The sequence below is a fragment of the Ceratotherium simum genome, chromosome 1 (assembly GCF_057802395.1).
Source record: "Ceratotherium simum simum isolate JZ-2026a chromosome 1, ASM5780239v1, whole genome shotgun sequence".
Lineage (NCBI taxonomy): Eukaryota > Metazoa > Chordata > Mammalia > Perissodactyla > Rhinocerotidae > Ceratotherium > Ceratotherium simum.
Window position 1 is genome coordinate 61,443,734 of NC_141900.1, and position 22,763 is coordinate 61,466,496.

The 22,763-nt window shown below is 42.5% G+C and overlaps 1 protein-coding gene across 1 annotated transcript in view; it reads left to right on the top strand.

Moving 5' to 3' along the window:
• CHN2 (chimerin 2) overlaps window positions 1-22,763 on the top strand; it is a 289,049-nt gene that overhangs the window by 132,061 nt on the left and 134,225 nt on the right. Inside the window, exon 2 of the mRNA XM_014786059.2 lies at window positions 17,080-17,118. Coding sequence (XP_014641545.2) covers window positions 17,080-17,118 — 39 coding nt within the window. The remainder of the gene's footprint in view (window positions 1-17,079; window positions 17,119-22,763) is intronic.

Genomic DNA, 22,763 nt, shown 5'->3' on the forward strand with positions numbered 1-22,763 from the left:
GAGAGGAACACCTGCTTCCTGCCGAAGGCTATGAAGCCCTGGACGTGGGAAGCTCCCACCACGTTCTTAGACCCAGGCACTGGAGATAAAGGACGTTTCACCGTGTGAATTAGAGGCCCCAAATCTAGTCAATTCTGGCTACTTTCTTTGCTTTCCCCTTTTCCAGTTTTTGAGTTCTGACAGCCAAATCCTAGCCACCCTAGTTAGTGGTCTGTATCAGAGCTTGCATATATCAAGTGAGGGACTCTGCAAATCCTGGCTAGGGAGGACACTTCCAATACACTCAACTCTTCTTTTCCTTTTCAGTCCCATCAGTCAGCTTGTGACTGGTCACGTGGATATTGTGAACAGTGAAGATGACTTGCCTCGCTTGAACCTTGCACTGAAAATGCAGTTCTGATGACTGGAATAGACATCCTTAAGGAAAATCTGGGTTTTTTTTTTTCCTCTACTTTGACATCGGTCACTCAGTTGGTCAATCAAACAAGCATTTATTGAGCACCTGGTGTGTACAAAGCTCTGCCTGGGGGGTGCTGAAGAGAGTTAAAGCTGCAAGGGAGCACGGGGGTTTTGGGGACACTGGGGTGGCTTTCCACTGGGATTCATACCTCACTCTCATTCCACTGAGCCAGGGGCCACTCACCGGGAGTAATCATGGTGGGGGTTCTGTCATGAGCAGCAAGAGAGATGGTGAAACAGCAGGCCTCCCTTGAAGAATTTCCCTGTGACCCTCTACTTGTCCCTTGACAGATTGCAAGCAACCCTTCCATTCAGTTGGCCAGTCCCTCTTGTATTTGCCTATGCGTTACAGGCAGGGAAAGGTGGCTTTTGTTAAGACACAGACTCCCAGTGGAAATGATTAACTAGCCTTTGTGAGAAAACACTCCTTTGTCAGAAATGCTCAATGTACAAACCAAGAAGTCTCCTTTCTCAGAATGCTTGAAGTGAAACCAGTGTCCCAGTCCCTCCCTTTATCTCCACCTTCCTCCCCATCTCCATAATGCAGAGTCTAGCAAACTCCTACTCATCCTTCATGGCCCAGCTCCAATGTCCTCCTCTGGGCAGTCTTCCTCGTCGCCTTCCCACTCACCCCTGCCAGAGGCCTGGCTCTTGCCTTCATGTACCCGTAGCATTTGCACACATCCCTCCCCTAGACACCTTTCCATTGTATTCCCTCTAGAAGTAAGAGCTGCTTGAGGGAAAGAACTTTCTTACTCACCTATGTGTACCCAGCGCCTAATTTGGGCTCAGGAACAGAGTGACAGGTAAATGTTTGTTATACGGACAGATCAGGAAATTGACAAATGATCTTTCATAAAGGTACAGGTGTGTAAATATACCCTTCCTCCTTATGACAGTGCTGCAGAAAATAGATAAACAGAGATTACAAGTACAAACAGCCTCAGACAGGAGGAGAATATTAAGGAAAGACTTGTTTTAATATTTGGTTCCTGATCCTGGTAGTAGAAGCAGGAACTTTCACATACTCGATTAGGAAGACAAACGTGCCACTGTGCAAACAGCAAGAGGATATCACTCTCCTGCCAGCACGTGGTACAGCTGTCCCAAGTGCTACAAAGACGAGCAACACTAAGATGACAGCGGGGGATGGGGAGGGGGTCTACTCTTCTTGCTCTGTTATATAATGTAAATACTTTCTGTTTCAGGAATCATTGGGACCACTTGTTGTTTGCCTATTCTTAACCCTTTAATTATAGACCTGCTGCTGCTGTCACCCACCCTGCCGCAGCAGTAACAGGAAAGCCTTCCTTCCTGCATACATTTGTTCCAGCATTTGGCATAAAAGTGATAAATGCATGCTAATGCAGAGTTTAAAGTTGAGCTTTAAATGAGCATCTTGCAGGCGTGAAAGATGGGTTTGACTGTCGGGTCTTACTCTTGTTTTTCCTTCCTGTACATCGCAGTGGTGCTTCCTGTGCTGTTTTTGTTGCTTTGTGGTATGCTGGTAAGATGTCTGAAGTGTTGCTGGTGCGTGTGTTTGTGATCTTTAGAAATATTTTCTCTGTCAGAAGTTATTTTTAAAGCAAGTGATAAGAAACCACAGGGCACTGAAACCCAGAGGAAAAGCAACACTTGAGGCTCTGGTTCTCAGGCTTCAAGTACCAGAGCCAACTGCAGCCCATAGACAGCCTGACTGGGCCTCATCTGGTTTTACTCAGCTTACAGTAATAGGGAAGGCTTAGGATGGTTATAGAGGAAGACGGAATTAGTATAATCTTAGATCTAGTAAACAGGTTTAACATTGTGAAGCAAAGGTATTTAATTCTTGTGATGAAATATGATAGGTCAGCCTTCCAAGATGACCGTTGGGTGTACATGGTATTATTTTTATGGGGTACAAATGAGCTGGCCAACTTTGGGCAAGGTACAGTCCTCTTTGGTTCTCAGGTTCCATATCTGTAAAATGGGATAATACTACCCACCTCACAGTGCTGTTTGGAGATCCCATGTGATAATACATATGAAGGCCCACAATATGGCAGGGCTCAGCAGGAGAGGCAAGATTTATAATGGAAAAAGAGTAGGACAGACTGAGATGTGACTACTCACCTCTACTACTTATTAGCTATGTGACTCTGGGAAACCTCACTATTCCTCGGTTCACTCACCTGTGCACTGGGACTGATAATACCTATTGTACAAGCTTGTCATGAATATTAAATAAGACTGCATGTGAAACACCTAAGAACACAGTGTAATGAAAGCCTGTCAATTGAAGTTAAAATATCTGTATATATATTTGTGATATATGCCCAGAATTATCTTTCAGAAAGGAGGGTATCATCTTAAATTTTGTTTTATACAAAATCTCTCATATTGTTGGGTTTTTCTCTCAGTTACTTTATTTTGAGCACCCAACTACTTTCTGGAAGGGATACACTAGACCTGAAATTACCTTAATCAATGATAGTTTTGCCCCCTTGTAGAGGTCACTTAATGGAATCCTTTTAAGAAAGGAGGAAATTTAACTCAGATATAGTCACAATTACAAGTGTTGAATATAATTATAAATAAACATTTTTAGTGTTTTTTATTTTTCTTTTTAATACAAACAATCTAGAAGGGTATACAGTGAAAACCAAGTCCCTTGCCCCTCCTGACCCTCAGCACCCGCTCTCCTCCTTGGACAGACGCAAACTCAACCCCTGGCAGTTTCTTCCAGAACCATCTGTTCTCTGCAAACACTAGGCTGGCTGTACTTCACTTTTAAAATTTAACATCTTAGAGAGTTTTCCATATGAGCCACCTCATTCCTTTTAGCACCTTCATAGTTTTCCATAAACGCACTTTTTAAAGATCACTTTAAAAAGCAGTATAGCCAGTGGTTATGTTGTGGAGACCACCTACAGGATGAATGAAAAGCCAGCTGCTCTCATGTTATGTGAGTATGCGGCTGGGGCTGCAGAGGAGGTCCAGTGGCAGCATCATACATGGGCTTTTACATTTTTACTCTGAAAAGACTAAGGAAGAAGCAAGTATGGTGTGCTTTGGGAAAAAAAATGTCTTAGATGACTCAAAAGTGTGAGAGAGACACAGAGAATTTAAATAAAGTTGTTCTATGAAATGTGAATTGACAAAAGCAATATCTCTAAATTTGTGCATTATCTTATACCTGATTTTGAATATGCAGGCAGAACTGAATTAATGAATTAAATGTTATGAGTAGATATCTGATAATTTCATTAATATCTCTAAAATTTTATATATTCAAAAACTTTTGGGAGAACCGTCTCATTAGGAAAATAGAGGCTGTCTTCTGCTGGGGATTGCTTAGGGCCCCCCAATATTTAGTAGTCCTGTTCTAAACAAACAGAAACCAAACAAAGTAAAGCAGGCATAGGCTAAAATGTCACCTTATTACTAAGGACAGACAGAAAGTTTGTTAGCGAGGTGGACTTGCTAACCATTAAACCCCTGAATTAAGCGGGCTTACCTGTCCCCCAGGTACTGCAGAGCTAGACCACTAGGAAGGCAGCCCTCCACCTCCAGGGCAGTGCTCCCAAGGGCTGGCACAAAGCCAACAGGCAAATTGCTTCCATCTCCCCAGGGACACAATATAGGCCCAGACAGAGGCCAGGAGTACACTTACTGAACAGGCCAAGAGTAGAGAAGAAGTCTTCCGCACTAACACTGTATTTGGGCATATACTCCTTTAGACTAATTTTCACCACATACATGAGGCAAGTAGGTTATTCTGTGGCATGTGAAGGGTCTACTTGTTCCCTCAGGACAGGAAGGCTTCACCAGAACTGCTGGCATCACATGCTGCCTTTTAACTTCCAGGTCACACTCAACAGCTCTGATCAGAGAATCTGGCAGTGGGGAGATTGCAGCTGCTCTGTGAATCTGATAATTTAAGGAATCCTGGAGCTGTCTGCCTGGAGAGCTCTCAGTGGGCATCTAGCCCAATCCCTCTCTTGACAGATGAGAAAACTGAGGCCCATCTGGGTTTGGGTTTGGAGGGTGGCTGAAAATCACCAGTAAACTGAGAGTGGAGCCGGCTGAGAAACTCCCAGGCTCATTGACGAGAGCACAGTTTTCTGCCCTTGCTGAGACACCTATTGTGAGAATTCTCCAAATTTCCCATTTATCCAGACTAGTTCTCTCCTTCACTGGTGGATGTATAGCCAGTAGCCTTCTGAAAGTCAGGTTCAACTGCAGCTGGTTCTGTTTTCAGCCTGTAAAACCAGCAATGTCCTGGCAAACATGGGCCAGGGTCAGTGGCTGCTGACATATTCATTCTCAATGTCAATTATTATAGTAACGATTGTTATGAAGTGTACCAGTTGTAAGGAATGTCTGTACTAAACCAGCAGGCCCATTTGTTGCCAGACTGGTATCTGTTTGATAAGCCAGGCCTAGGCATGGGCTGAATGTTTCTAATGACAGTGAAATTTGGGGAAGAGTCACACATAGTACATGATACATAGAGGGCCTTTAAGTAAGAACAGGGACAGATGGATGGATGGATGGATGGATGAATGGGTGGATGGGTGGGTGGGTGGATGGATGGATGGATGAGTGGATGGGAGGATGGATGGAAGGAGTGAGGCAAAGAGAGAGGGATGGGATTTCAGTTAGTGAGATTTCACTTTTTTTGTTCTAAAAAATAGCAGAAAATTTAATAGTGTCAGAAGTTTTCCTACTTCTCTAGTGCTGTTTCCTACAAATGTTCAAACCATGTTACATCACTGAAGCAGACCAGACATATAAGAAAGAACTGAAAATTCCACTTTAGCTTCTGCACTGCTGGTTCTTCTATGTGACTAGGACCATAGGGAGAAAAGTCATTTGGCTCTGAAGCAAAACAGATCTGAATTTGAATTCTAATTTTCCACTAACTATGTGACCTTGGGCAAATGACTTACTCTCATCACTAGGAGATAAAAATACTTACCTTACAGGACTCCTTCTGTATGCTTCCTTAGCACCTTGAACTTTGTCTATCATAACACTTTCATAATTTATTGTAATTGCTTGTTTGATGTTTGTTTGCCTTCATTGCTGGACTGAAGGCACCTTGAAAGCAGGGACCGGATTTGCCTTGCTCATGGCTATATCTTTATCATGTAGCACAGTGCCTGGCACATAAGTATTTGCTGAAAGGATGAATCGATGGGTGGATGGGTGGATGGATGGATGGGTGGATAGATGGGTGAACGTGTGGAGAGGTGATTCAGGAAAATTGTAAGATTAGCAATAATGTATATAAGGGCCCACCCCAGAATCTGGAATGCACCAGGCTCTTAAAGATTCCTTTCCACTTTTGGTAGAAGACGCCACTTCCTCTTCTGTCTCTGCACTAGGACTTCCTCCATTTGACTCTGAATATAGTATGGCCAAAAAATCTTTACTTGCCAGTAGCATTGCCAGGGCCATGATTTATGAGCTGCTTTCATGAGAATTTAGTCTATCACAGCCACAAGCACTATATGTGTGTGTGTGTGTGTGTGTGTGTGTGTGTATCTGGAGAGACACAAATGTCCACAGTAAACTAAAGACACACAGAAAGGTGTTATTATAAAAGGGAAGAAAGTGGCTTTTCTAAATGGCAGGAGTAGAGAGCTGGCTGGAGGTGCATCTAAATTGTCTTCTCTAAAAAAGAAGACATCTCCTTCTTTAGGAAAGAGATGAATAAAAGAATAATTATCAAGAAATAACTGAGTAGAATAATCTCTCTTTCCTTTCCATTCCAACAGCACTTTCTGGTCTCACCTTGCTATATAATGTGCCACTTTCTGCCTCGTGCTGTGGTTGCACGCACATGGGCCAGGAGCCGGATGCCCAGCAGGCAGTCAGTTAGTGCTTATTAAATGAGTGAATGAGATGATGTCTTTATTTCAACTCCTAACTGATTCCTTGTGATTCAATTCTGCGTCTTGCCTTTATATCTACACCAGTGTCTAGTGCAATATTTTGTGCCAGGTAGGCTGTAAGCTCTAGGTAAATATTTGTTGGATGAATAAATGAATGCCCAAAAGGGTTTCTGGAGGAAAGCCAGGAAGACATTCTTCTGATGAAAAGAATTTATAAAAAGGCAGGCAAATGCTAGAAGGGAGAATGTAGGAGGCAGGGAGGAGGAGAGATGGGCCTCTTGGCTAAGTTGAAGTAGTGGGTGTGGGGTTGTCTCTAAAGAAATAGCAAAGGAGAAAGTACGTGAATGATAAAGGAGGAAATTGTCCACCAGGAAAGCAGCTCCATCATGCTGGCAGGACCCCGCATTTTGTAGAAACTTAGAAAGTAGGGAGAGGGCCCTGGGAGAGAAGGAGACCAGGGACTATGCAAGTGGTTTAGCAAGAGGTAATGACAATGAAATCCCAATTAGAGCTCCTATGTCTTTTATCTCCCTCCACCCTCGTCTCCTTTTATTGGAAAGAGATGTTTGCCTCCATGTCACTGCCATACCTCCCAAAAGAATTGTTTACGCTCACAAGTTCTATTTTAACAACTTCCATTCACTTTTCATCTCACTGTACTGTGGCTTCTACCCCCTTCCTATTGCACGGTCATCAAAAACCCCCTTGTTACTGAAGCAATGGTTCCTCCTCATGCTTATCTCACTGGAACAGCTTCTCAGACTGTTGACCACTTCTTCCTTTTTAAGGATCTCTTGCCTTGCCTTGCCTTGCATGTCACCCCATCTCATGGTTTCTCCCTATCTCTCTGGTCTCTGCTCATTCTCCTCCTCTTCTCATCCCTTAAATGTTGGTGCTCCTTGGGGGTTCTGTCAAAGGCCTTCTTTGCTTCCTCTGAATACTCATCCTAGGTAATGTCATCTACTTTAGTGGCTACAGTGGCTATCTGTATGTTGGGGCTTCCATTTCTATATCTCCAGCCCAGACCTCTCTTCTGAACTCTAAGCCTCTTAGATATGTTCACTTGGCTGTCCCATAGACATCTCTTTCCAACAGGGAAAAGCCAAGCGTATCGCTATCTACCAAACCTGCTTCTCCTCTGGTCTGCCCTATTTCTGTGAATGGCATCACTCTCCATCAAGTTGCTTATGCCAAAACCATTTGCCTTCTTCTGCCCAAGCCAGAGGTCATTTTCCCTCTTCTCTTTCTCTGTTCATATCCAATTTATCATCAACTCATGTAGATTCTATCTTCTCAACATCTTCCAAATCCATCCCATTTTTTCCATCCCCACTGCCGCTATGCATGTTCACACCACTAGTGTCGTCTGCCTGGTTTACTCCCCACCTCCCTAATTCGTCTCACCACCACCCCATCTTCCCTGCCTCCTGTCTTCTCTTCCTCCAATCCAGTTTCACACTGCGACTGGAGTGATCTTTCAAAAATAAGAACTGGGTGCTGTGTCCTCCTTGCTTATATTTCCCCTTCCTTCTAGAACAAAGATAAGCCCTTAGCATGGTTTTAAAAACCCTTAATTATCTGGCCCCTACTTGTCTCTCTAATTTAACTTCTAGCCACTCTGAAACCTCCACACACACACACATGCACACACACACATCCGCACTCACACCCCATAGTCTCTCAGTTTCACCTAGCAGGCTGAACCACTTCTAGCTCTCAATGCCATATTTTGTCTTGCCTCTGGTCCTGACAGGCCACACCTTGGTCTGCGAGTCATGCTCCATGATCGCATTTGTCCACAAAGGCTCTCCTTGCCGTTGGCTGCTGTAGTAGATGTCTGGGTGATAGAGTACCTCTTTGACAAGGCTTACTGTGCTATGGTACCAGAAGTTACTAACACTTCTCGCAGTCTGTGGGGACCACAGGCCTTGCTGGTAGATTCCACTTCTCTGGGACAACTCTTGAAGGAGCCCTGGACAGGGCTGCTCAAGGCCAGAGATAACTGGCCAAGGCCTGGAGAAGGGCCTAACTTCCCTAGGCCCCACTCAGCCTTCCAAAGGTTGGAAAGTTCTGCCATAGACACTCCTCTTATACATTCTCTTGCTATCTGATTGCCTCTTTATTTGTTTGTGTCCCTCAACAGAATGCAAGTTTTAAGTCAGGAAACAATGTCTGTCTTTCACTTACCCACTCTGCATTGAGCACCTACTATATGCTGGGATACAACAGTCAGGACCATTCCAGTTATCCTGTTTGTGCCCAGCCAAGGGGAGGAGTGGGGGCTGCCCCCAGCATGGACTCCCCTCACCAGGCCCTGTGCTCTGGCTCGGGGCTGTGTCTCCCACAGGAAGCATCTTCCTCACACACAGGTGCTGTCCAATGGCCAAGCTATGCACCTGCCTGAAAGGGATGCCTTTTTCTAATTCACAAAAGGTACTCGAGAGGCTAATGGTGACCCAGACATCAGAGAGCAAGAGAAATGAGGTTCTTGCTCTCGTAGAGCTGTCTGTCTGGCCTGGGGAGACAAAATATAAACAGAGAAATATATATGCACATAGTAAAAAAATTCAGATAGGAAAAGGCTCTGCAAAGAGATAAAGAGGGTAGCTGGGAGACAGCTTTAGATTAGATGGTCCTGGAAGACGTCTCTGAGGAGCCAGAACACTTAAGCTGAGATCCAGATGATAATGCAGCCGGCCATGTGGAAATCAGAGAGAAGAGACTGTGTACGATCTCTAAGACTGGAATGATCTTGATGTATTCAAGGATCAAAAGAAAGGCCAGAGTGGTTGAGGTGTGGGGGGCCAGAGGGGAGACTTGAGATGCCGAGGGAGAGGTGGCCAGGGCCAGATCATGCAGAGCTTCATAAGCCTACCTGCCTTGTTCACTGAGGCGCACCCAGGTCCTGGCTCATTGTATTTATTCAATAAATTCCTGTTGTACGATAGAATCTCGTCATACCTCTGCATACAAGAGTTAGTGGCCCAGAACAGAAACTCTGTGTGGCCTCAGTGCCCCCTAGTGATCACAGACTCCAGCCCAAGGCCCTCAATGGCTTCGTCGTCTTCAGAAAATCTCAGCTTAGATTGTCCTTGGGGCCCAGCCTGAGGGCCCAGCAACAGTTTCTGGAATTTGTCTTATTAACTATTCTTTGCAAGTAGGATTAAATCAGTTACAAAAATCCCTGATATGAGATCCGTAGTCAGACACACACCAGGCCTTCATTCCTTAGCCAAGCATCAGATTCCAAAGAGAATGCATGGATGTCTAATTTCTCAGGGGAATGCAGGGACCTGTACAGGTGACAAGCTTTAGAGAGCATTTCTGTATTCCTTAGCCAGTGTGGCAGCAAAAAGGCTCTGTAACAGCCTTCACACCTCAATGTTTTGCAGGAGTTAGGATGATCACCTAGCAGCTCAGGTGTGGCACCGTTTGGCTGGAAAGGCCTGACAAGACCATAGCCTCAGGCTCTGGTCCCCCACATACTTCTGAAGACCCAAGCTTGGGATAATGGGCGTGTTGAGGCCAGGTTGCAGTGTGTGCACAAACATAACCTCCTAGTGCTGTCCTTGTCACTTCACTTTCATTTGGACCCCAACTAGTTCTGGGCCCATTAAGCTAATCGCCCAACAGATTCTGAACTGTCATCTCATTGTGAGGCTGGGCCATGCCTGATTGAAAAACCTTTTTTCACCCAACTTCCCTGGAAAAAGCCCACAAACTCCAGCCCGTTTGCAAATGTGTGCGTGGATAAATCAAAAGTGACAGCAGAGCCCTGGCTCTTCTGGGAGAGGGGATGGCAGAGGGAGGAAGCCAATCTTCCACCCCTATTTCTCAAATGATCCCTCTGATGCAAATATGCAGCTTTGTTTGAAATATTCTTGAGGATGAGTCACTTCCAACTTCCATGGTCGCTCATTCTCTAAATTGGTGAATCTTTCACTTCTCTCATTTTCCAAAGCCCCTGCGTGTGTTTTTCTGTTAGTCTAGTCACACTCCACTGAGCCAAGGGAAGGAATCTGGCTCTCCTTGATGTTTCCAGGTATTTCCTCTTTAGTTGTCACTTACCCAAGTGTAGCACGGGGCGGTCTCTAATTTTTCTTCATTAATCAGTCCCCAAATTCCTGTATACATGCTCCTCAGGTGATGCCATCAAATCAACACATTTCTGGAGCTGAAAATGCGTGGAAAAATATAGCCTTCCAGCTGCAGCCACTGAAACATGTGGGATTAGTGTGTTTCCCCTCACTCCGTGGCCATATGTTTCCACAGGTTCACTCCCAGAAGCCTTCTGTGTTTGCCTCCCTGCAAATGCGTGCTTAGTTTCATCTGCATATTTTCTAAGTGAGTCTTAAAGGCATCAAAGAATTAAAATGTATGTAGATAATAGCCAGCGTTGGTGAGGGGATGGGGAAACAGGCATTCTTTCACACACTGTGGAGAGTTCCAACTGATACAACCTGTTGAAGGCCATTTTAACAATAGCTTTTAAAATAAAAAATACACAGACCCTTCTTCCCCCAGGAGTTCAACTTCCCAGAATCTATACTACACGTATAACATATCATTGCAGCATTGTTTATAGTAGCAAACAATTGAAAATAGCCTAAATGTTCATCAGTTGGAAACTATAACATAAATAAATTAAATACATTTTGGTATTCTCATACAATGGAAGACCAAGCCACAGTTAGTAAAAATAATAATAACACAGATCTGTGTGTACTGACATGGAAAGATGCCTAAGAAATATCTTTAAGTGCAAAAGCAAATTGCAGAAAGATGTATATGATATGAGACCATATTTATAAATTTTTATTCTAGACGTTCACAGGACAAAATCTGGAAGGATTCACACAAATCTGCTAATGGTGCATTTTCTCAGGTTGGGGACTTTCTAAGATATACGTTTTTTAATTGTTGGTCTTTTTCTGTTTTTCAATGATGCGTGTATTCTTTTTAAGTTTAGTAAAAACAATAGAGATATTACATTATTTTTGTCACGCTCTTGATCTAGAAGGTGACGTGTTATGACACGTGCTCTCTGAGCCCCTCTAGTCCCCTCTTTGGGTCTCACACGTGGAAAAGCTTCCCATGAGCTGATCCCCGAGTTCTTCCTCTTCCCCCAGTTCAGAACGGCAGCCCGTCTTTTCAGGGTTTAGTTACTGTAGCACATAAGGTTTTCTCAAGATTGCTTCCGGGTTTTAACCTGCACCTGTATGCCCCTTTAACCAGCTTTTCTTTTTGTTTAATATTTTCAGATTCTTTGTGAATTATTTCATCTGAGTGGTCTTATTACCAATTTCTGTAAGGTTTTGGTCCTTTTCTAAGCATCTACCTTTTTTCCCTTTTTCCCCCCTTCGTTAATGAGAGGCGATCCCTGCTTCCCAGCCTGCTTAGAATTGCTTATTAATGTTTATTTCAAAGAATTTTTAAAAGAGGGCCAACGGAACTGGGCATGGCCTTTTGCTTACAGAAGCCCTGGTCTTTTTTCTTTTGTCCTCACCTTTAGCTCTTCCTGCATGAACACTGTACATGCTGTGTGTGTTATTAAAGGAAGGATTTTTGTTGAGTCTTTTTACTTCTACTTCAGTTTCAAGGTGGTGATTTATTTAGACAGCATGTTAAAAAAAAGAAAAGAAAAGAAAACACCTCACGCTCCCATTAATTTATTTCTCATTCATTTTAATTTTTATGCAGGCAGTATGAACAGAAAATTAGAAAATGCAGGTAAGCAAAAGAAGAGAAAAATAGAAATCACCTCTATTTTCACTATCATTTATAGCAACTGTTATTAATTGGGTTTTTATAGCCTTGTAAATAATTTCTATGTATGTAAATGTTTATCTTTTCTTAAAAATGGGATCATATTAATAAAATAAATGTACCCCAAAAAATGGGATCATATTTAATAAATTGTTTGAAACCCAATTTGTTTAATACTTAATGTAGCAAGAATGTTATTCTATATCATTAAAGACAGATAATAACAACAGCAGATAAAAGAGTTTACTACATGCCAGGCACCAGACTACGTACTTTATACATATTAACTCATCCTATCCTCACAACATGCTATATGTTGGGTAGTATTATTACTCCCATTTTATAGATTAAAAAACTGAGGCACAGAGAGATGAGATAACTTGCCTAAGCTCACACAGCTAGTAAGTGACAGAGCTGGGTTTTGAATCTAAGCAGTCAAGCTTCAGAGGCCATGCTCTTGACCACAAAGCTCTGACTCACACCATCATTTTCATGGCTATAGTATATGATAATTTATTTAGCCACTCCCTTCTTTCTGGGCTGTTAGATTCACTATGATACACAAAGCAACAATGAACACCTTGTTCATATATTCGTCTTCAATTACTACCTTAAGCTGAATCCCCGTAGAATAGAATTGCTGAGTCAAAGAGTTTATGCACTTTTTAAAGTTTGGATGCAAATTAGTCAATATTTTTAAGCAATATATTTTCCTAAGCCTCTTTGACCCTTATAATTTATTGATCCTTTCAAAAGATGTGTAACTGTCTTCTGGGTTCAAGGACAATTTTTTCTCAGAACAAGGAGCTGCTTCTCTTCTACCTCCTTTCCCTTCCTTCTGCATTATACCCATTTCTCTAAAATGTTTAACAGAATAGTAGACTTTCCAAAAGCATTACGCCTTATGGTGTCAGTACTTCCAGTAGCTTGCATCTCCTGGGCGTTAACTATTAGATGGAGGTATGTGTAAAGATGGCATACTGTCCCACCATTTGACTTGATGACAATTTTCATACTGCTAATTTTCTTTCTTTTCTGTTTTTTATTTTTTCCTTCAAGCTTCACAAGAATTGAAGTAACAAACCTGTTATATAATAATTTTTTTCCTGGATTTCAGTATATGTAAATTAGGGTGGACTTCCTGGCAAGGATGACTGACCTGTCAGAGGCCTGGAACGCAGAGCTCCCTGCTCTAATCCCACCTCTGCCTCTCACTTGTTTTATGACCTTGAGAAAGCCACTTAATCGTTCTGCGTTTCATTTTCCTCATTTGGCAAACGAGGAAAGTGAACTAAATGACCTAGAAAACCTATTCCTTGTTAAAAAGAAAAAACGTCAGGCTATCCAAGAGTAAAGTAGATCTTTGAAAAATACTGTATGAAATCAGGGCAAATGTGCGTGTTGGTGGGGCGGTGTTGGAGGCTGCTAAAGATTTGTTTCAACATATTAAAAATATTTTGTGCCCTGTCGCTTGACCAAGGCCTCCTAACAGTGCGCTTTCGTGGTCTGTGAAACATGTCTCTAAGACCAAGGTAATTATAGTTGTTCCACTGAAGCATGACAAATGGCCTCTCACTTTGAATTCTTTTATGGGAAAGAAAAACCTTCCATGACAACAGCACTGGAACTTAATTACAGGCTCCAGATCTGAGGGCAAGAATAGAGATAGTCATTGGCTGCGGTCAAGGGAGAGAAGGCAAGAACATGAGCTCACCTGGGAAGAGCCAGGACAGGGTGATGAACAATGACCACAGCACAATGACAGCATTAGTGGGGCTTCATGGAGAAGTTGCTATTTGCCAGGAGCTGTCCCAAGAACTTTATATACGTTGTCGCATTTAATTCTCACAATAACCCTAAGAGATAGGTTGTGAGGTAGCTACTTTTATTTTTTCTGTTTTATAAAGATGAGTGTTGGGAGGCCCTTAAAAGAAGTTAAGTGACCTGCTTCAAGTTGCTCAGCCAGTAGTTGTCAGAGGTAAGACTTGAACCCTGAGAGTTCATTCATTTATTTAACACATGCTTTTTGAATGTCTGTTATAGGCCAGGCACCCTTCTAAGGGCAGGTGATGCACAAGTGAATGAAGCAATCCTGCTTATATGGAGTTTGGCTAAAGTGGGATGAGACCAGTAATAACAAGCCAACCAATCAATAAATAATTTCAGAAGGTAATAAGTGCTACGGAGGATAGTGACTGGGGTTGGGGCAAGGCTAGTTTACACAAGATTGGCAGGGAAACCCCCAAGGAGGTGACATTTGAGCTGAGCCCTACATGATGGAGCAAGGCAGCCATGCAGAGATCTATTGGAGAGCATTTTACATAGACGGTCCACAAGAGCGAAGGCTGGGAAGAGCTTGGCTTGTTCTAGGAACAGAGAGACGGCCAGTGTGGTTGGATGATAACTGAAAAAGGGAAAAGTGTCTGCAATGGAGTCAAGAGGTGACAGGGACCAGATGACACAGGGCCTTGTAGGCCATAGTATGATGTTTGTACTTTAATCCAAATGCAGAGGGAAGACATTGAGGATTTTAAGCAAGGGAGCATTAAAATCTCCAGTCTCTATAGGCAGCTTTCTTCACCTATATGTTATATTGCCAACAGGGAGCAACTGGAAGGGGATAGATTGTTAGTGTAGCATGCAGGGCAGCCTAGACGAAAGTTAAAAAGCTCGGAGCCGGTGTTTCAGGTGAGACAGAATTCTAGGTTTTTCCCAGAACAATAAGACTGTAATGGACAGTGAGAGGTCATCTAATCTAAACTTCTGACTTAAGGTAAGGTCTTAGGAGATCCAAGTCGAGCATCTGAACTATATTTAAAAACCTGCGGAAAGGAGACTTTTTTTTTTTTTGGTACCTTCCTTCAATATATAGAAAGTCACACTCTGGGGACTGAACATCTTGACCACTTCTTGGTCTGGGGGTTGTGCTTACCTCGTAGCATAAATCTCACCCAAAATACCAATACATTACAGCTTTGTGTAGATGACATGTCAAGGATTTACATTTCTATACAATCTGTTGTGTGTGTGTTGATCTTTATCTTTGAAAAAATATCTTAGAAGATGTCATTGGGCTGGCCCCGTGGCTTAGCGGTTAAGTGCGCGTGCTCCACTACTGGCGGCCCGGGTTCGGATCCCGGGTGCACACTGACGCACTGCTTCTCCGGCCATACTGAGGCTGAGTCCCACATACAGCAACTAGAAGGCTGTGCAACCGTGACATACAACTGTCTACTGAGGCTTTGGGGGAAAAAAAAAAGGAGGAGGATAGGCAATAGATGTTAGCTCAGAGCCGGTCTTCCTCAGCAAAAAGAGGAGGGTTAGCACAGATGTTAGCTCAGGGCTGATCTTCCTCACAAAAAAAAGAAAAAAAAAGAAAAAAGAAGATGTCATCAACATTTAACATGCAGGACCTGGCTTTTCTGGTGAGGTGGCATTGTATGGATGGTTCTAGAATTTTATTGTAAACTCGGCAACTTGATTTATTTTATTTTAATGCTCTTTATAAACAAAAACTCATGTTAATCCATTAGAATTGGTTTATGTCACATAAAGGATGAAATTAATTGCATGTTTAGGTTAAAAGCTCGCTATTGTAAGATACTGTTCTCTTACTTTGACAAAAGTATCGAGTTTCACTTTTATTCAGCAAACTAAGTTTGAATAACAGCATAAACCATTATCAATGCACTGTCTTTGTGTGTGTGCCTCTGTGGCTGATGATCCATAGGTAGGTTCCTGACAACGCAGGCCTAACAATACAGATTTGTTTGTATGCAACTACTTTTGGAGGCATTTAGTGACCTCTGGGATAGGGTGGACCCCAGAGCAAGATATTAATTGTGAAAGAATTTAATTTAAGCTACACTTGTATAGTTGAGTAGAATTTGGGGAAGTTCACCACTCGAGTTAGTTTTTATTTATAAATAGCATATTTGTTTCTCAAGAAGGGAAAAAGTCTCAAACTGTCTTACTGCATGAGGCTAGAAAAGTTCTATTGCTTTGCATGAAAGTATGTGACAGTAGCACAGGGACGAGGATGGGGTAAGGACAGCTGTGTGATGGCATGGAGTGCAGATGACAAAAGCAGAGTCTCTTTGTCTGAACGAGCTGAATTAGAGAGCTGTTAAGGCTTCCCCTAGCTCAACACTCTGTGACTTGGGGAAAAGGGTTTTGCCCTCTGGCTGTTTAAGCTGGAGTACATTTTACCAAGGCCTCAGCTACGAGCTCGGGAAGACTCGAGTCACTCCGTCAGAATTATAAATTCAGCTGTCAGCGTGAGGATTCTTGAGTCGACTGAACAAGCAGATTTTCTCCCATTGTCTGTTTTCTAGATTGATGAATAACAATTTTATCCTCTCCCTTTTGTTGTAACTCTTTCACTCTGACACTTCTGATTGCTGAGAGGTTTTCTGGAAATTTCCTAAGTCACACATTGCAGTAAATTCAAGGAGATAACGCGATTCCAATTGAATCATCAGTGTCTCTGCTGTCAGACCTAGTATTTTAGGAGTTCAGTTGGTTGAGTTGCACAACTTCCCAGATTTCATATTACATACTTGCCACTCTGCGTCTTGCCCTCAAGTCTTAATAAATGGGCTAAAGGTCTGATTGGAAACTGTGAGATAAATTATATGTTTATTATGCCAAGTTAAGTAAATACTGTTTGAAAGGATTGCTGGAGGGTACAATCAAGTTAATTGCTTTAAAAATCTTTTTTGATTTACTGGGCTCTATGAAAATGGCTAAGCAATTGATTCTGTCATGTAAGTGATCTGAAGAAAGTGGTGTTGGGTCCACAGGGTTGCCATGCACATTTCCTCCCTCATGCCTGGAACTGTCCCATAAATGAGCAGAGAGGCCCCCTGAGAGCAGAATGCAAGTACTGCTGACAGACTGTTGTTCCTCCGGAGAAGACGCGTGTTGACAGTTTGACGTGCAGGCTGACGGATTGATTTCTTTCTTTTTATTCTAGATGCTGAAGAGTACCAGCCTCCAATATGGAAATCGTATTGTGAGTATCTGAAATGATAATTTCCTCAGAAGTCTCGAGCAGGCCTGCCTTTTGAACAATTCTTGTCGTTGGTTTAGTGCACACAAGCAGTCCCACATCACGGCACTGAACACCCAAATCCTTGTTTTTCCCCTTAGGAGAGATATTGGTCAGAGGGAACTGGGAAAGCACTCTACCCTGGCCAGGACCCTCAAGAGCCGGCTGCCTGTGACCCACGTCAGGAATGCTTAGAAAAAATGAGATGTACATTCTGACTCTCTACCTTTTGATTTGGGGCTTCCTTCTTTCCTTCCTTCCTTCCTTTCTTCCACGGTTGGTCAGCAAGGGTGAATTTGTTGACTTCCATGAATTCTATTCTAATCATCCATATCCATGATCATCCTAACGCTGTAATATTGTATGACATTTACTGCAAAAAGTATTAACAGATAGCAAAGAATCATGTTTGGTCACTAAGAGTGAGTCCTTAGAAACAGAGATCATTATCTGATCATCAGCCACCAGTTCAGCCCTCCTGGTGAAGGCAGGCAGTTGTCTCATCTCCGCTCATTCTCTCTTTCCTTAGTGTCATCAGCCTGACTAAGTAATTCTCCAGTAAGAGAGGGAAGGAGTGTGGTACGGTGGAAACCCACTTGGCTGAGTGCCAGGGGACACAGGTTCTTGTTCAGGCTCTGCTGCTAGGCAGCAGCTATAAGAATAATTATTACTATCGTCATTGATCTTGCCCTTGTTTCTGCCGCCCACTGAGACCTGCTGTGGGCCAGCTACTCTGCCAGCTACGCGCTTGAACTCTCAAATTCTCACCACAGCCCTAAGCACCACGGCTACCATTATTATCTCCATCTCACATACAAGGAAACCACAGCTCAGGGAAGTTCGGTAACTTGGCAAAGGTTTTGCAAAAAGGATCAGAGTAGCATTCAGAGTGGAACCGAGAAGCAAGCCTGACCCACAGCCTGCAAGTTTCCAAGACTTGTTTCTTTCTATTTAAAATTCTGTACATAAGTATGTAAATAAGTATGTAAATAAGTATGTACGTACACACAGAGACACACACACATGTATATCCATATGCCTATGTGTATATATATTTGTTACAAAAGCAATACAAAGCTACATAAAAGACAAACATTACAGAAATACATAAAGCTGAGAGTAAAAATTTCCCATAATCCACAAACCAGCCCCTACCCCGTATTCCATGCCTCTTTCCTGCTTCCCGGTAGCCGACCCCTGTCAGTTTTGGAAGGCATATCCTTCCATGTGTTTAAAATACACGTGCCTAATTTTGAGGCATTTTTGTTGTTGTTGTTTCCTTTTGTGAAAATAGGTTTATGCTGTGCTTAGTGTCCTTCAACTTGCTCGTGTCACTTCCAAATATCTTGTTTTTTTGTCTTTTCATGTCAGCATATATAGAGGCACCTCGTTCTTTATTACCTGAGTCTGTTCTTCCACCTGTGAAATAAAGGGGCTGTGCTGGGTCTCTAAGGGCCCTTCCAATCTAATGTTCTGCATTCTGATCTTCTATTTTAAAAGGCAGCGCTAATGACTTAGTAATTGGTTGTTTTGTTTGTTTGTTTCCTAATGGAGTGTGAAGTGCTCTGACAGTAAATCAACCAAATATCTGTAGTGAGAGGTACTGGGTGTTCCATGACTTACTATGCTTTGCACACTGCCTTGCACACAGCCTTGCATACATTAACTACCCAATAAATATTTGTTGAGTGAATGCCACTGCAGAGAGCTTTACTGAAGCGAAAAGATGGCATTGGCTCAAATTCATTTCCCCTTTTGCTAAGAGACCTTGTGCGACCAAATATATCTCTTAAATGTACTTCTATGTCTTAAGGAAGCTAGAAAAAACCTTGCTAATTATATGTTCACAATATCAATTTTACCCTAGTGTATTGGTTTCAAGTCTGATTTGGGGGGTCTAACCAAGTTGTGTTTTTTTTTTTTTTTTTTAATTTGCTCTAGAATTGTAAAACTTTAGATGCAGAAGGGATGGTAGAGGCCATTTAATACAAACCTAATGGCATATATGAAATTCCTCTCTATTACACCCAACTAATAGTCATCCAGGCTCTAGTTGAAGGCCTCTAGTGAGGTGGAACTCCAAAAGTGAGGAAAATGTGCCATCAGAAGGCCATCCATGGCATCAAAACCACATTGACCGGAGGCCTATGGAGCACCACTGAGAAAGAATTCTCTTTTGGTTGTCCTGGATCCATGAATTGTTTGAGTTTGGATGTTGAACCACTTACAAACTCACCTGACAGTATTATTCCCAAGCTCCTGCTGTTCCATCTTAATCCCAAGATTATCATCCACTCATTTGGTCTTTCAGCAAACAATGAACACCTTCTGAATGTCAGAGAATAAGTATTAGGGATCAAAAATGAATAAAATGTGGTCCATATTTTCCTCCAGTTTACAGTCTAGTAAGGAGACAGATGTAAACAAATTAACTTAAAATGCAAGTGAATTTTAATAATAATATACTATTCCTCTACCTCCTGAGATTAGGGACTTTATAGAAGAGGTTAAATTTGCATATGAGTCTTGAAAGATGAATTAAAGAAGGAATCTTAGGGCCTTGTAGTACTTCATGAGGTACTTTTTAAAATCCAAATATGCTGTAACTATAGCATTTTCCTGATCTGAAAGCCAACAAGTTTCAGAAGATGAAATTTGTTTTGTTTTAAATAACCTGTTGGTAACCTCAGGAATCACCAAGCTCTTCTTTTTTTTGTGAGGAAGATTAGCCCTGAGCTAACATCTGTTGCCAATCCTCCTCCTTTTGCTGAGGAAGATTGGCCCTGAGCTAACATCCGTGCCCATCTTTCTCTACTTTATGTGTGGGACGCCTGCCACAGTATGACTAGATAAGCAGTGAGTAGGTCTGTGCCTGGGATCCGAACCCGCGAACCCTGGGCCACCGAAGCGGAGCGTGTAAACTTAACCACTACGCCACTGGGCTGGCCCCCAAGCTCTTGTTTTTGAAATGCTCACAAACATCCTTTGAGAGATTAATTTTAGGTATTGATGTCAAACTCATTAGCATATCGTATATGGAATCCACATCTTTCCATCATACACTTTTTTTTTTAAATTTTAATGATTATTTGGTACTTTGAAATCTCTCATATATTTACTGGATGCAGTACATTTTTGCCATATTAGAGGATTTGGTTTAAAAAATCATGATTTTCAATTATTATAGAAATATAGAGGTATATCTTTGCTTTCATTATTTCATAACTTTGACTTATTTAATATCAGAATATTATCATGAAACATTAGTCCCAATTATGATATTATTCCTAAAAGAAAATTAGTCTACTTCATAATGATTCACTTTAAGAAGCTGTTTTTAAGTTTTAATGCTAAATGCAATGCTCTTGGGTGCAAGTAGCAGATTTTTCCGTTCAATCACATTGATTGACTTAAGCAAAAAGTGCAGAGGCACTGGCTTCAGGCATGACTTGTTCCAGCAACTCAAATGACATTACCAGAACCCAGTGTATATCTCTTCCTCTTTTGGCTCTACTTGCCTAGGTTTGGCTCCACTATTAGTAGGCTCTTACCTTGTGATCCCCAGATAGCTACCAGGTAGCACCAGGGCTACCGCTTCCTCATTCAAGAGCAACAGACAGAGACAGTTTACTTCCCCAACACTTCAAGCAAAGTCTTAGAACTGAGTCTCAGATTGACCTGAGTCACCAATACTGGCTCTGTCACTGTGGTCAGAGAGTTGGGATATGCTAACTGCCCTAAACCAATCAGGGACCACCACTGGAATTCGGGGTGGGAGGGGGGACCAATCCTATATAATCCACTTGAATGGAAAATTTGGAGTACTGTTGGAATGGGGAAGATGGAAATGGATGCTGGGAAGGCAACCACAAAGGTCTGATTTAGAAATTTAGAAGAGTAAGGAACCTTAGAAATCAGCTCTCTCAGTATAAAGTGCATTGTCTATTCATCCATTCATTCAGCAAATGCATATTAAGTCTTTGCCTTAAGCCAGACATTCTACTTGGGGTTGTGGGGCCATAAGGATGGATAAGACTCGGTCTTGACTCAAAGAGCCATGATGTCCCTTAAATTCCTGCGTTCTCTGCTCCCCTTCCTTTTTCGTAAGAATAGTCTTGTCCCAAAATATCATATATCTGCAGCTAGTCCTTAATACTCAAGACAAAACCCAAAAACATTGATGAGGTCACTGAGAAAGCTTTGGTTTCAACGTTCCCCAGCCCCCTTTTCTCTAAAAGAAAAGCTATTTTCAAGTTCACTTAAAAAAAAATAAAGCCACATTCTAAATTTTAAGCCAGAATTATGTGAACTGTATGGCCTAAGCAGACAAGTTCAAAAGTCAACCACCATGGGTGTACTCCGAAAGATTTTATTTTTTAAGAGGCCAAGTGCCAATTAGGCAGCAGATGCTGTGGCCAACAGCTCCCCCGGGAGACTCTCCTGGACAGCGGGTCAAGCAGCCCTGGCTCGTGCCTGGCTCATGTTTTTCTAAAGAGGAGTTTAGAACCTCAAAACCCGGATCCTCAGGCCCCCTGAATCAGAATCACCTGGGGAGAATATTTATAATAATGATTCCTGGGCCCTACCCCAAGTTTCTGAATCAGAAGAGTAGAGGGATGTGTAATTTAGCACACCGCACAGGTGTTTGTTATGCACACTTACCCCTGAGACCCCCTGGTTTGAGGCTACACAGCCTCGTCCTCCGGTTTTTCACAGTGACATTTGACAAGGGGAGAACTCAGTCCCCATTAAGACTGGACGTTCTGTTAGTGAGGCAGGCTGGAGGTGGGGTTGAACCAAGAAGGCCTCTAAAGCCCCGACTACTTCCTACTCACATCCATGAGTTTTTTCTGTGAAAATTGGGAAGACGTGGGCAGTGGGCAGAGTGGTACTGGCTCAGTGTCACAACCAAGTGTCGGGGTTTGGCTCCTGGGTCCGCATGCCCTCTTTAGAAACAAGTGGCTGTTAGAGGCCATCCTTGCAGGGTTTCTTAGGAGCTGATGGGTCTGGACTGGGCTTCGGTGTCACCCAGGCCACAGGCTTTCACTCAGCATTCACAGGGAGCGGGTTGATTCTGTTACCAGAGGAGGGTGAGTCGAGTTTTCTTATTGAAGAAAAAGTAAAATATTCTCTCAGTAAGCTTGGATTTCTCAATCTGCTTCAGGTTTCTTGGGGAACAGGGAATCTCCTCCACCTCCACGTTCCCCAGTGACTGTAATCCCCACCCCCTACCCCCCTGCCCTGTCAAACAACTTATTCCAGTGTTAAGAATTCTCTCATATGCTGTAGAGTGCCCAGGGCTGGGGAGTGCCTGGAACATATTTGGAACATTGCTGTAGAAGCAAATTCCATCACATCACCTCTTAGCCCACAGAACCACCCAAGAAGTGAAATACATTATTGTGTTTTGCTTGTGAAATGTGTTTGTTGAACAAAGAAAATTCAAGAAGTGACACTTTCAGATCATGTGACATGATCCAGTTGTATTAAATGTGCCTCTGAGATTTTTTTCACAATGTTTGTTTTGTTATAACTAACATAGACAATGAGGAACTGGGGCCCTCTCTCAAAGCTGAGATAGGATTTAGGGCCCCATTTTTTATATGGCT